The sequence below is a fragment of the Sinocyclocheilus anshuiensis genome, unplaced genomic scaffold, assembly GCF_001515605.1.
Source record: "Sinocyclocheilus anshuiensis isolate Anshui unplaced genomic scaffold, SAMN03320099.WGS_v1.1 scaffold93, whole genome shotgun sequence".
NCBI lineage: Eukaryota > Metazoa > Chordata > Actinopteri > Cypriniformes > Cyprinidae > Sinocyclocheilus > Sinocyclocheilus anshuiensis.
In genome coordinates, this window is record NW_015539852.1 from 510,275 (window position 1) to 524,824 (window position 14,550).

The following is a 14,550-nucleotide window of genomic DNA, read 5'->3' on the forward strand; positions in this document are numbered from 1 at the left end:
ATGACTAAATGTAAATGTAAATATATATATATATACACATTTTCATATTTAGCTAAATCCTACTAGTTTAGGTTATTTTATGTGATGCGGAAGTGTTCTCTTATTTTGAAAAGCTCCTTCAGCTGTGCTTTTTTTTTTTAAACATCACCGTCAACAATTTCTGTTTTCACACAAAGAATATTTGCACTGACCTTATGAGTAGTTTGTGTAGTCGATGTAATACCGAACGAGATTGAATTATTCCGTGATATATCTAACTTTGATGTTGATGTCTAAGTGAAAGTAAACTGTTCCGTCATTTACTTTCTAAACGTGTCCGGACATGCCTTACAAAATGTGACTTTTAAATGGAGCTCATCATCATCTCAGCAGAACCAATGATTGGATGTTTCCTGCGTGCAGTAGCTCTTATCAGATGCTCTGCACTGAAAGCCGCTGATGCCTGGACATCATGACAGTGTTAAAGACTGAAACTGCTGCTTTGGCTGGAATGAGTGAAAACTTGTGGTTGGAACAAGCATGTGCTCACCTTATTCCTGCTTTACCATTATGGATCATTGAATATGCATGGACTAAACGGATGATGGAGGTCTTAGAAGGTGTTTCTTGCAATGTTTTAAATAACCCAAACAAACCTGTTACAACCTGACACTTTCCATCAAATTATGATTTTTACATAAGCATTTCTTGCATGTCTTGCCTTGCTTTCAATTAAAAACAGTATAATCTATTAAATCAATCATGCCTTTGCATGTTATTACACAGTTACTATGTTACTTGTTACTTTATTGTCATAAATCAACTGCACAGTTGGTGCAAGTCCATAATAGATCTAACATAAACTATTTTGAAACGAACGCATGGGAATCAACTTTAACCTTTTTCAGCTCTAGGACCCCCATTATGGCTAGAAGGTGACTGGCATCTTCTGACCCTTGAAGAGCCGTGCAGAATCCGTGTGGTGGCAGCAGAGGTCTGGAGGATCGTGCAAGCCAGAGACATCAAGCACTTTGAGAGAGTCACTGAGTTTGTGGATGTTACGTACACACTTGTGCCAAGACTAGTGACCCCCATCAAACACATGAAGATCATGTTTGGTCTGCAGACTCTGGTGAGGCATTGTTTTCTTTGATAAAATACTGTGGTCAACCCACTAGAAATAGCTTGCCGTTTTGGATAGGGATTTCCATGGGTTTTTCATTATTGTAATTATATATAATAATACAAAAAATAATAATATAACAATAATCATAATCATCACCGCTCTATTAAAGAACATGGAAAGGAAAGGAAAGAAAAAATACAAACAGATAAACAAAAGACACCTCAATCAGTAAGAAAAATAAAATCTTAGTCCTTCAGAAATGTGTTATTCTTATTATTTATGAGTTTATGAGATTTTACAAAATAGGAAATCCCAACAAGAATGGCGAAGTAGGCAAAATAAAATAATTAAAATAAACTTAATGTCTCCCAAAGGCAATGTACTCTATCTGATTGCATTGTTACATTAAATGAAGCAAAGTTCCTTCCTTCATTTTATAGAATACACAAGTTTAATTGTGCGAGTGTGAATTTGTTTGGCATTACATGACTACTTTACGATTCATGAACTTCTTTATTTTTTAGGTTATCATGTGGATGTTGTGGAATGACCAGAGCACTGCTAAAATCTCTGACAAGATTGAAAACTTTTTCCCTAAAAGCCTTCCGGAGTATCACAAATGTGTAAGTATGATCTCCTTCCACCAGGGGCCACCGTAAATACATGAAGAGCCAAAGTAATGTTTAAATGTACTATATGATGCATGGGTTCTTGTTGAAGTGTATTAAGTTCATATCTGACTATGTGTCATTAGTGTATTGTATTGTCTGCATTGACACAAATAATGCTTTAAAATAGAAAATATATTTTAGTACTACTGAGCTTTTTAACACTTTCCCTTTCTTTCCTTTCGTTTAAATCATGCTTCTATATAGAGCCGCAGGAACATGGGTCTCATGCAGAAAAACCAGGAAGATTTCAAGGCCTTTGCTCATGTTCTGGCCAGAGACAGGGATATGCGTGAGACTTACATTCGGGTTAGTGAAAAAAAAAAAAACTTTGCATGGTACATTACTTATATCAGCACTAGTTTGCATCAGTTCCAGATCCTCAAATCAAATGTGACTACTTAACTTTGTAGGATTTAATGGAGGAGCAATATGGTGAACGCTATGCACAGAAACTGGAGGAGAGACTTGTACACTATTTGGGAGAGCTAGATAAAGTCCTGCCACAACCAACGTGTATTGAACAGGTAAGTGTTTATGTGCTTTTGTGTCTAAAGTAGCTGCATTTTCTGTTTAGTTGTGCTTTTTTAAAAAAGGCATTACTATTTTTTTGTGCTTTTATTTTTCTAAACAAAAAGACTTAAAAAAAATACTAAAATTAATAGCACAACAGCTTTTTTCTGACAGACGATAAAACAGCTGAAAAAATTCCAACAACTAAATAAACATAAATATATTGGCTAAATATCTAGTCAGAGTCCCCACAGGTCCTTAAAATGTTTTACATTCGGTTTGATCAAAAAATAAGGTCGTCAAAAATTACACATTAACAAAAAAAATTATAATAATTGTATCAGCACAATAAACTGTTTATTGCCTTTCTTTAAACACATTATCATATATATTCACACTAGTATTGATGTGTTATTCTGTTCTATCCTCATCTGTGTGCAGGTACTGAAGCAGTCCCATTCATATGGGAGGGGAGAGAAGATCATAAAAAAATTACTTTCAAGGGATAGTGCATCTCTAGCCACAGTTCTGAAGAGACTCCTGCATTGCGGTAAGAAACATGATTTTGTCTCTGAATTTGCCATAACAGCTTTGAAATTACAGACATTGGCTTCGTTTACATGCACACAAATAATCCATTAGTAATCGGATTGAAGGCACAATCGGGCGTTTTTTACAGCGTGATAAACATAAGCAGCATAGTACATAAACATAAGCAGCGGTTTTATGCAATATTTATCCAGAAATGGACAAATATTAATTCTTCTTTTTAAAACAAATACAGAAACAGTGTAGGAGAATCATTATTATGTGCAAACAGCAGGAACCTCTGAACAAAAAGTCAATTCTGATTTGAAGCTTGTGACATATAAATGCACACATCAACTCGATCACTATATTTAGCGTTGTGCATGTAAAAATAGCCATTCTTTATTTTCATCTTCATTTTCTCTATTTGACAGCTGTAACAACAAATCAGAGCCTTGACGACAGTCTCTCACCATCACTTTCAAACACTTGTGAGGTACAAAGGGACGCTGAAGTACCATCCAATGGTACTCTCCGTGTATTTTTGAGGTCTTCCCAGAACAGCACAAAGGAGAATCGACTCTCACAAACCAGCACAAAAGAGCTGTTTGGTTCTCAGGGCTTGTGGCAGAATAGAAACACAGAAACTATTTCACCTCAGGAGAAAATTTGTGGTGATGGAGTAATTGTTACGTCTACGCAGTTGTCAGATTCTGAAATAGATCAGATTGACTTCAGCCAGTCTCTTCTGGTGGAGAAGGACCTGGTTGGGAGGCACAGACAGAAGAAAACTCAATCTGAACCAGAACAGAAGGAAAGTCAGACTGATTTTCCAGAGCAGATCTGCTCCAGACATGGCAAAAAAATGAGGAGCATCCTTCAGGAATGTTCTGAAGAGCTTGATGGAGTAGTCGTACAAGCAGAATGCACTCCCACATCAACCCAGAGCACACCACCTCTTCTCCCGTACACACCACAACCTCAAGCATCTCCAAACCAGCACTCATTGTCCTCTAATCCAGATTCATCCTCTACGAACATTTCACTGTCCTACATCCAGCAGGTCAGTCTTTCACCAGTGTCCTCAAAGAATCCAGTTGCTCCTTCACCTTCAGTTCTCCAACAGTCCTCCTCATCATCTCAGTCCACAGCCTCAAAGCAACTCGCAATCAGTGCAGGACAGATTTTAGCTACTGTTGTCTTCACCGAACCAAGCAGAACTGATGAACACAATCTGAAACTGTCCTTAGAGAGTCAAAGCTTCCTAATGCAGTCCAAGTGGCTTCAACCTCAAGTGTGCCTTAATAGACTAAGCAAGGAAGAATGTGCAAGAGCCATGGATTCATACAGAGCCCGTGACATTTTAGAAGGAGAACAAGAGCCTGAAGATGATCAATACATGTTATTTGATGTAAATGCATTGTATTCTGATTCATACTCAGAAGACTTAGATTCAACAGACTCTGATGACCCTGATTACAAGCCTGACTAAGACTAAAACAGAGGACATCAAAAAGAAAGTCCCAGTGAATGTAGTCTTCATCATGTTTTTCAGATGCATAGCTACTCAAACACCGATTTTAGCATTTTGCTGTGGATGTTTGAATAAACTCGCATTAGGGTTGGGAAAATATGCAGCTTTTTTACTATATTTTCCCTTATGGAGATCAAATTGTTTAAAGCTCTTGATGGTCAGCAGGCCAGTCTTTCACCAGTGTCCTCAAAGAAACCAGTTACTCCTTAATCTTCAGTCCACCAACAGTTCTCCTCACAATTTCAGTCCACGGTCTCAAAGCAACTTGGCACTTAAAGAATCAACACAGGAGAGATTTTAGCTACCGTTGTCTTCACCGAACCAAAGAACACAATCTGAAACTGTCCTTAGAGAGTCAAAGCTTCCTCATGCAGTCCAAGTGGCTTCAACCTCAACTATTCCTTCACAGATTGACCAAGGAAGAATGTGCAAGAGCCATGGATTCATACAGAGCCTGTGACAATTTAGAAGAAGAAAATTGCAGCTTTTCACCTTATTTTACCTCATCATTTACCTCACGGTATTTAAAATGCTCAGTCTTTCACCAGTGTCCTCAAAGAAACCAGTTGCTCCACCAACAGTTCTCCTCATCATCTCAATCCACAGCCTCAAAAAAAACTTGTCACTCCAGGAATCAGTGCAGGACAGATTTTAGCCACCATTGTCTTCACCAAACCAAGCTGAACCAATGAACACAATCTGAAACTGTCCTTAGAGAGTCAAAGCTTCCTCATGAAGTCCAAGTGGCTTCAACAGACTAAGCATATTTTAGGTATTTTAAGAGAACAAGAGCCTGAAGATTATCAATACATGTTATTTGATGAAATAACACTGTATTCGGATTTATACTCAATATATACAAGCCTAACGGAGACTAAATCAAAAGACATTAAAAAGGTGCCAGCGAACATGGTCTGCAACATATTTTTAGATGCATAGGTACTCAAACATTGAGTTTGGCCATTTTGAATGAACTCGCATTAGGGTTGGGAAACTATGCAGCTTTTTTACCTCATCGTTTACCTCATAAAGGTCAAAATGCTTGCCTTAAAGCTCTTGAAGGTCAATGCCAAAATATTTGTGTCCAGTATGTTTTTGGTAATCCGTCATTTTAGACTCCTGTTGCCCTGAATGTCCTATGAAGTGTGAGTATATAACTCTAAAACGACATGGTTTCCAATGTGGAACACTGTTTGCTGTTGGTTTAGTGACGCGTATGGTGGGTCAGGGTTATCGCTGGGTCTCTGTATGGCGTGCTTTAGTGGATACGTGTTGACATGCTTTCTGTGATTGACCTAGAAGGGTTATGTAAGGACAGACATTTTGGATTATGACGTGAGTTTTTTTTACTTTGTTTTTTGCCTACAAGGTTGTGTTGACTCTACTAAATAGCGGGTCAGAAGTGTTTTAAGGTTAGTCTTAGCCTCACTAATTCAGTGTTACGTGTGTACATGCTGGTTTCTTAAATAGGTGGTTATGCCAACAAGTACAAAAAACATGAAAGAGAGTTGTGGGTTTAAAATTCAAGGTTATTGCTCTGTAAAACTCCATTCTGACTTTTATTCACCTGACTTGAGTGTAAATTTGACTTGATGTTATTGCAAACTACTTAGTCATTATTGCATCAGATATAGTGCACTCATTCATATACGTGCTGTCAGGTAGAAAAAAATGGCATTTAATGTCTGTAGGTGTTTTGGATAATGATGATTGTTTGAGCTTGAAAGAGTTACATATATGATCCAAGTGACAGCATTTTTTTCCTAATTTATTTTTGACTTTTATTAAAGCAATAGTTCACCCAAAATGAATATTGTCATTATTTTGTCATCATTTACCTCTTGTAGTTGTCTTTTCTTACTGTGAAACAAGAATGGAAAATGAGCTTGTCACTCTTTTTTGCAGTTACACTGAATTGGGCTGCAAATCAACTGATTTTTGAATGACTTGGTTTGATTTATCGAGCTTATGAAAAGATCTTTGAACTTGATGTCCCTTTAGTAGAAAACAATGCATGAACAACTTTTGATTTGAACATTTTTATGATTGTGAGAGACCCCAAGCCTTTGATTTTCCATATTTTGTATAGTTGGAAAAAGGCTTTTCACAGACTTGATCATTTTACTTGCATAATAGCAGAATGGCCAATAGTTGCAGTGTTAGCACCAATAAAACAACTCCAGCCGACGCAAAAACGTGAGCTTAACTTATGTAAGACAGATGTGGAGACCAGCCTCTTTCATTCTCATTACAGATGTGGAGAATACTGAAATACAGTGTTAAACCTAAACGGCTTCTCTCATTATAAATGTGCGCTGTAAACAGGTGCGACTAATAAAATAATAATAATAAAATAGACTGAAGTGAGAGAATGAGACAGCAATACACTCTAAAAAAATGCTGGTTTAAATACAACCCAGTGCTGGGTAAAATAGGGACAAACCCAGCAATTGGGCTGTTTTGACCCAGCGGTTGGGTTAATTGTTTAACCCAACCTTCTGGGTAGTAACCCAACCGCTGGGTCAAAACAACCCAATTGCTGGCTTTGTCCCAATTTTACCCAGCACTGGGTTGTATTTAACCCAGCATTTTTTAGAGTGTAGTTTTGAAAGAAGGAAAGTGTCTCTAAAAACAGCTGAGCAGCATGTGCATAACTCATGTTTTGTGAGGGCAGGAGTGTTTGAGGAGGAGGATGAGGTTCAACCCCAAAACTATAGAATTTTAGACTTATGAGGTAACGGGGGAGTTTTGGACTGCCCCCAGTCTCCACCAATGGAAATATAGGCAGGGTTCAACACCCATTTGGGGGTTCTGTATAAAGCCGGTCTATGAACCGACTTAATCATTCTGTGCACATATTTACCTATTTATCTCATCCCCAGCCACTGGAGCGTGATTTCTTATAATAAGAAACTTAATAAGGTATTTATGTTACATTATAAGTTCTGTATATTGCTTATAGCCTAAACTAGCATATGCATTCGTGTTTTCATTCATTTAGTGTCTAAAATAAATATATTTATAGTGTTTAATATCTTTAATATGTTTTGCATATTTTTAAACAATAGAAAAATACATTTCCACATTACTTTTTGTTACTTTGATATTTTAGAATATTAGATATCTTGTCTAATTTGACGAATGTTAGACAATATTAAAATTCTACAGATCTATATTAATCTGATTATTTAGACTAGTGTTTTTCGTATGTAATGTAATTTATTTGCATTGCGGTGTTTGTCTTATTTATGCAAGTAAGCTACATTTCTGTTAGATAACGGACAACTTTCTTAAAGACTTTTCTTAAAAACTCTAAAAGCTTTTTTAATATATTTGCGGGGTGTACATCTATAGCTTATAAAGTTATTGCAGTAGGCTACATTTTCAAATGCAGGTTACTGTCATATACTGATCCTAATGGAAAGCACAAATACTGTTGCTATGGTGTCCGCCTCAGGTCGTTTGTTCGCGAGAGTCTATATTAGTCTAGGCTACTGCAATTTAATTAACTTTTAAAAATCCAACCCTTTGTTTTTCATGTCGGTCTAAAACAAAGACCCTTAACATCAAAAATAGTTATGCCGCTGCGTAAATATCAGTAAACATATTTTACTCTATCAGTGTCATCTTTTTCATTCTCTAGACATCTCTTTCAGAAGGGCATAGACCAAGAAAATGTCTTTTGTAGTGGAAATGAACGGAGCTCAGAACAATGGCATCAACGGGAACAGTGTCCATCATGTGAGTGTGCGGACTCATGTGAGTGTGAACCCGGCTAAACTGAAGAGCCACAGGCAGAGATGGAACGTCAGACCCTCAGAGATGTCCAAAAAAACACTCAACCCCATCCGAGCCATAGTGGACGGGATGAAACTCACTCCCAACCCCGAGAAACCCATGATTGCTCTATCCATTGGTAAGTTATGCATCAAATAACCTACTTATATACAAAAAACTAAAACACAAAATGTTAAGATCCAATATTTGTAAATTAGTTCTATATATATAACTGTATAGCTAAAAAGTACCGGCTTACTTTTTATTTTTATTTTATCCTTGTCTCAATCATCGTATGTAGGCTATTATTTGCAATATTCTTTTCGCTGAGCGATTAAATGTAAATGTTTGTTTTGGACTTGATTTTCCACCAGGTGACCCAACTGTGTTTGGGAACATGCCAACAGATGACACTGTTTTACAGGCAGTGAAGGAGGCCATAGACTCACACAAATACAATGGCTATGCTCCCTCAGTTGGTAAGTCTTAGGCATTCATTTTCTGCTTGATTAAAAAATGAATACTGACATTTTAAGAGAAATTAATTGCCTCATTTGGTATATAACGATTAAATAGTCCCACCTTGCATTTGCATTCTGATAAAATGTGTATGATTTTCTCCTCATGAAAATAATCCGTATTTTAAATAACATTGACAGGTTACCAAAAGAGCAGAGAAGCTGTTGCAAACTTCTACAGCTGTCCAGAAGCTCCACTGGAAGACAAAGTGCGTCACATCCATCATTTGTCATTTTTCATATGCGTTTGTAAGTTGATGAAGAGTAAATTTTTTCTTCTTCTTAAATCTGTAGGATGTGATCTTGTCCAGTGGCTGTAGCCAGGCTATAGAGTTAGCCATCAGCGTGTTGTGTAACCCAGGGGACAATATCTTAGTTCCACGTCCTGGATTCTCCCTCTATAAGACGCTGGCAGTGTCTATGGGCATCCAAGTCAAGCACTACAATCTGCTGGTGAGTAAATAAATCACACTGATAGCACGAGTGTGCAAATCAAAAAGACAAAGTCCATCACCTCAGCTTAGCATGGAGTCAGAAAACAAAATACTTTCTGTTTATGAGAGGGGGAAGGATGGGGCAGGTTTGGGGTCATAAAAGACTAGTGGATGGTTTGTGGAGTGGATAGGGAAAATTGCTGCGTCATTCTTACAATATATGGTCCACATCTGGGGTTGATAAATAGAAAGAACCATAAACACGCACATGCAAATAACAGAAAAATACAGCTCAGGTTTTAGTACAGTATAAAGATAAGTGTTATAGATCCTAACACAACTAAGATAGGAATCATTTTATTTGCAGACAATATAAGGATGTCTTTTAATTGAATTTAATATAGTTTTAATCTTCCTAAGCACTTATATAATCCCTTCTTCCAGTTCTGCAGTAAGTTTCTACAATACCGCTTGACTGTATCATGCCTAAGATTAGTTTTTTTTTTTTTTTCAAACTTTTTGAAATATATATTATGTTATATTTTGATCCTTTAGCCGGAGAAGTCCTGGGAGATTGATCTTCAGCACCTGGAGAGTCTGATCGATGACAAAACAGCCTGTCTGATTGTCAACAACCCATCCAATCCGTGCGGCTCTGTGTTCTCCAGAGAACACCAGCATAAGATTCTTTCCGGTGAATGTTTACACAAATAATATATCAGGAATGTTTATCCACAGAACTTCCAGGATATTAATCTGATAATATTCTATGTGATCTAGTGGCATCAAGAAACTGTATCCCTATCCTTGCTGATGAGATCTACGGAGACATGGTGAGCTCACACTGAATACGGGAACACTTGTATTTACTATCTAAGAACTGTTTATTTTCCAAGCTCACAGTGGTCTTTCATGGAGTTCACACTCTACGCTCACCAATGACCTATGTTAAATGACTTAACTGAGTCTGGCTTACTTGCAAGACACTTTTCGACCTTTTAGAACACTCCTAAAATTAGAGGTTCTTTATTGGCACCTATGGTTCCATGAAGAACCTTTAACATCCACCGAATATTTCCATTGCACATAGTGAAGATAAGGTTCTTCAGATGTTCTTCACACATAAAAAATGGTTCTTTTAAGAACTGGTCACTAAAAGTTTCTCTGAAGAACCCATAATCCCCGCCCTCCCTTGGAACTACATTAAAGTGTACTGCAATTGTAGGGAACATCTTTCTGTTTGGTGGCGTGAGTTTCCCTGGCTCAGCTCAGCCTCGTTTAGCAGTGGAAACCACATCAGCACTGGAGGGGATTAGAGTTGTGTGTGGTGAATGGATGTTGGAAAGCATTCTGGGTTTTATGTCATGAAGGACACTGAAGAGCAGGGGTCAATGGGTCCACAACTCTGGATAGTAGTTGCCAAGAGAGAACTTATTTTGTTACATGGAAAATAGTGTTTTTTTTTTCAACTTAATACGGTCGGCGGTCTGAGGTGTTTGTAACCCAATAAATCAGTTGGGGTTGTAAGCCGACAGTGAGCGTTTTGAGCGCACCTCAATGACTTTGCACTTTTCATCACATGTGTTTATGGTTAGCACATGCGTGAAGCTTGACGTATTTTGAGGCGATAGAGAAGGTAGGGAGAGGAGCGGCCCCCTCGTTTCATTGCAGGTAGAATGTTGATTGGCTGGATGGGTTTTTGAGCTCCATCTGGGACAGTATTGAGCACCCCATGTGGACTCGCTGTCTGGATCCTGTTAAAAACAGCAGCAACAAAACATACTTCCATGTTTGAACTTGTGAAATAGGGCCAGCACCGCAAATTGCAGTATCTTAGCCAATGGGAGATGGGGCGGATCCATCGACCAGACAAGAAGCCATAATCGTAATTAGAGCCAGGCGGACGACCACAAAACAGCTACAAGCAAGGAACTCTCTCTCGTTACCCTTATAACTTTCTTAGTCCCCCATTCCTAAACTTCCATAAGGCAACAGGATGGTAACAGAATGCAGAACTTTCTAGAATGCAGCTAACATACTGTTATCTTTACAATCATCTACTGGCCAGGGAAAAAAAAAACACTGTTCAAAAGTTTGAGGTCAGTAAGATTTAAAAAAAAAGAAATAATGCATTCAATAGATGAAATATTATTACAAAAAAGTATTTCAAGTAAATGCTGCTATTTTGAACTTTCTATTCATCAAAGAGTCCTAAAAATGTATAATGAGCAGCATATTAGAATGATTTCTGAAGGGTCATGTAACACTGATTAAGACTGGAGTAATGGTTGCTGTAAACTGAAATTGCATTTAATATAATGAATTGTAATAATATTTTACAATATTATTGTTTTAAATGTGTTTTTATCAAATAAATGTAGCCTTGATGAGCAAGTTTCTCTGAAAAACATTTAAAAAAAAAACTTACACTCCAAACCTTTAAAAGAATATCATCCATCTTGCATTTTAAATAGATTATTATATTATATTATATTATAAATATGTTTAAAGAAAAATGTTGCTATTTACAGTGTTGTAATGAGTGGGCTGAGTGTATCTATTGTTCTGCAGGTATTCCCGGGCTGTGATTTTCAGCCTTTGGCACCTCTCAGCAGTGACGTGCCCATCCTGTCCTGTGGTGGTCTTGCCAAGCGCTGGTTGGTTCCTGGCTGGAGGATGGGCTGGATCCTCATCCATGATCGTAATTACATATTTGGAACCGGAGTAAGTATTAGCCTCTCACCTGTAACAGAAAACTAAAAATATGCACACAAAAAAAAACACCAATAACGCTAATGTTTACTCTAGATTCGAGAAGGACTTGTGAAACTAAGCCAGCGCATATTGGGACCATGTACTGTGGTTCAGGGAGCATTAGAGAGAATTTTGAATGACACGCCACCAGAGTTCTACCAAGGCACCATCAGTTTCCTCAAGGTAAGAGGAGAAAAGCTTCAGAGAGAAAAGCTTGTAGATTCAACATCTGACTCTGACAATAACACAATTTTATGTCCCTCTTCAGTCAAACTCAGAGATATGTTACTCGGAGTTGTCAACTGTTCCCGGGCTGAATCCAGTGATGCCATCAGGAGCCATGTACATTATGGTGAGTGGAATTTTGTGTATTATAAGATAAGAGTGGATGAAAATGAAGCATTGTTTATAAACTTAAACTAAAGGGGTATTTTAACCAAAAGTTGCAGTTCTGTCATCATTTACTGTCCTTTATTGTTGTCCAACTCCAAAATGACAAAAAAAAAGCTTAAGTGGCTAAACTATTGGAAAAAAAGTCTGGCATACATCACTGGAATTTTTATTTTTTATTAAAAAGAATTAGGTCAAAACAAAACAAAAACAAAAAAAGAATGAAACATATGCATGGATAAATGATTCACAATAAGGTCAATGATATGCAATTAGAAAATAAATAGGATGAATTTTCATTTCATGCTGACTTTAAACTTTGTGACTAGATTGACTCAGCACCTGTTTGATTCATTTGTTTGATTCATTAACAAATCATTCAGACTAGATTCAATTTAAAGATCAGAATCAAAATTGTTTATTTTCTGCATTTTTATTTATACTTAAATGGCGCTTTTTGAAATGTCACGAGTGTGAGTAAATAATGTCAGAATGTTTGGGTGAACTGTCTCTTTAAATGGCCTGATTAGACACTTAATCACACTTGGCACATTTGCTCATCAGGATGTCCATATTCGGAATGAGCATGTTTGCAAAAAGTGCAAAGTTGAAAGTTAGCAGAGGGTAAATGTATTTAATGCTGGCTCACCCTCAGGTAGGGATCGAGATGGAACACTTCCCAGATTTCCAGAATGATGTGGAGTTCACTGAACGGCTGGTCACTGAGCAGTCTGTGTTCTGTTTGCCCGCTACGGTGAATTATTCATCTCCCTTATCTTACCTTATACCTATTATTTGTCACAAAGTTTGTTTGCATCCATTCTGATACCTTTGTTGTTCCTTTCTGTAGGCATTTGAATATCCAAACTTCTTCCGAATTGTGGTAACCGTCCCAGAGGAGATGATGATTGAGGCATGCATTCGGATCAGAGAATTCTGTGCACGTCACTATCGACCTCGGAGCCAAGACAGCCACGAATTGGACCAGTGAAAGAAACAGACAGAGAGCGAAAGGTCAAAGGAGGAAAGGAAAGGTCAAAGAGCAAAGCAAAGTGGTGTATAAAGCTGAAGCATGAATCGAAGTGTTATAAGAGAGGACACAGTTATGTGCATTACATGTGACGTGCTTTCCCTTTCAGGAAACCCACAGTTCTATGCAAACATCATATTTATAGTTGTATATGTATTATGGCTAGTATTATATAGGGAAGGGGTGGGAGGGTAGTTTGAGGGTTTTTAAATTAATATACATATTCATTATTGTAAAATATTGTAGTCTTTTTTTTTCTTACACCGTAACAGACATTGTGGCAAGTTTGGGAAGCCTTGTGACCAAACCATAAAGCCATTTCATGTGTATCCTGCATGATGTGAAGTATTTATCCAATATGTGACATTTTAGGAATGGAATATTTTGTAGTGCATCTGTTTAATTTGCATGCCCAACCACTTTGAGAGTCAAAATGACATATATGGCACATATATGACATCTAATGTTTTTTTTTTAAATTTTGTTTTCAATTGTTATACCTCAAAAACTATTTAAATAAAATTGTATCTCAGTATAGGACCAATGTGTATTATTATTATTAGAAATAATTCTATAGAAGGGGGAGGAGGGAAGTATAGGTGGATTTCACCTCCCGAAAAAAAGGACTTCCTTTTACCAATGTTACTCTTACTTTCTCAAGATGTAAAAATCAGATACAGTAGCAAGAAAAAAACTGAATAACTGACAAAACTGCATGCTTGGCAAAGAAAAAAAAGTAGGTCTGGACTTGATTTTGTCTATTCGGTTATTGATTGGATGATCGTTAAATATTTCCCTGCCCTCACGCAGGTAAACACGTCATCAGAGATGTCGTTGCAACTTGCAAGAGTCGGGGGAAGTTATTTTGATAAAGATTGCTAAGGATTAATAATTTATAATAAACACTGGGTGAAATGGTTTTCTCTGATCTCCGATCCTATTGGTTAAAACTGTTCCATGGGCCATTACACGAAATCTGTGCTTTTCCACTTGGAAAAATGTAAAAATAAAATGTTTAATTAACATTTTTTAAATATCCATGAAAATGAAGACACCTTAAAACGACAAGAAATTGTATTGTGCCATCTCAGGGTATGCAATTTATTATTTTATGACTACAACCCTGTTACCAACACAAGCGTTACTAGATACTAGGGCTGTGTGATATTGAAGAAAAATGTGATAGGCCTATGCGATAACTCATTAAATAATGCGATATTCGATATGCGATATGATAATGCTTAAAGTGCCACATGCTCAGATGAAACAGTCTTACAGCTCAGCTGTTGCTGGTTGCTG

The 14,550-nt window shown here is 37.2% G+C and overlaps 2 protein-coding genes across 3 annotated transcripts; both read left to right on the forward strand.

Moving 5' to 3' along the window:
* The first annotated feature begins 160 nt into the window (after nucleotides 1-160).
* LOC107684656 (uncharacterized) lies at nucleotides 161-6,146 on the forward strand. The gene is made up of 7 exons (XM_016480964.1): nucleotides 161-599; nucleotides 888-1,111; nucleotides 1,630-1,728; nucleotides 1,981-2,082; nucleotides 2,187-2,300; nucleotides 2,728-2,836; nucleotides 3,249-6,146. Exons 1-7 carry the CDS (start codon nucleotides 452-454, stop codon nucleotides 4,304-4,306), a joined length of 1,854 nt encoding a protein of 617 aa, XP_016336450.1. The 5' UTR covers nucleotides 161-451; the 3' UTR covers nucleotides 4,307-6,146.
* Nucleotides 6,147-7,185: 1,039 nt separating this feature from the next.
* On the forward strand, nucleotides 7,186-13,721 carry LOC107684657 (tyrosine aminotransferase-like). Of its 2 annotated transcripts, none has more exons than XM_016480965.1 (12): nucleotides 7,186-7,270; nucleotides 7,992-8,264; nucleotides 8,500-8,604; nucleotides 8,785-8,852; nucleotides 8,938-9,096; nucleotides 9,633-9,771; nucleotides 9,858-9,910; nucleotides 11,649-11,801; nucleotides 11,886-12,014; nucleotides 12,100-12,183; nucleotides 12,877-12,975; nucleotides 13,072-13,721. In XM_016480965.1, the coding sequence occupies exons 2-12, from the start codon at nucleotides 8,024-8,026 to the stop codon at nucleotides 13,210-13,212; spliced, it is 1,371 nt and encodes a 456-aa protein (XP_016336451.1). In that variant the 5' UTR covers nucleotides 7,186-7,270; nucleotides 7,992-8,023; the 3' UTR covers nucleotides 13,213-13,721. The 2 variants fall into 2 exon arrangements, with proteins under 2 accessions (XP_016336451.1, XP_016336452.1); XM_016480966.1 differs by having other exon boundaries at nucleotides 8,005-8,264.
* Nucleotides 13,722-14,550: the final 829 nt, after the last annotated feature.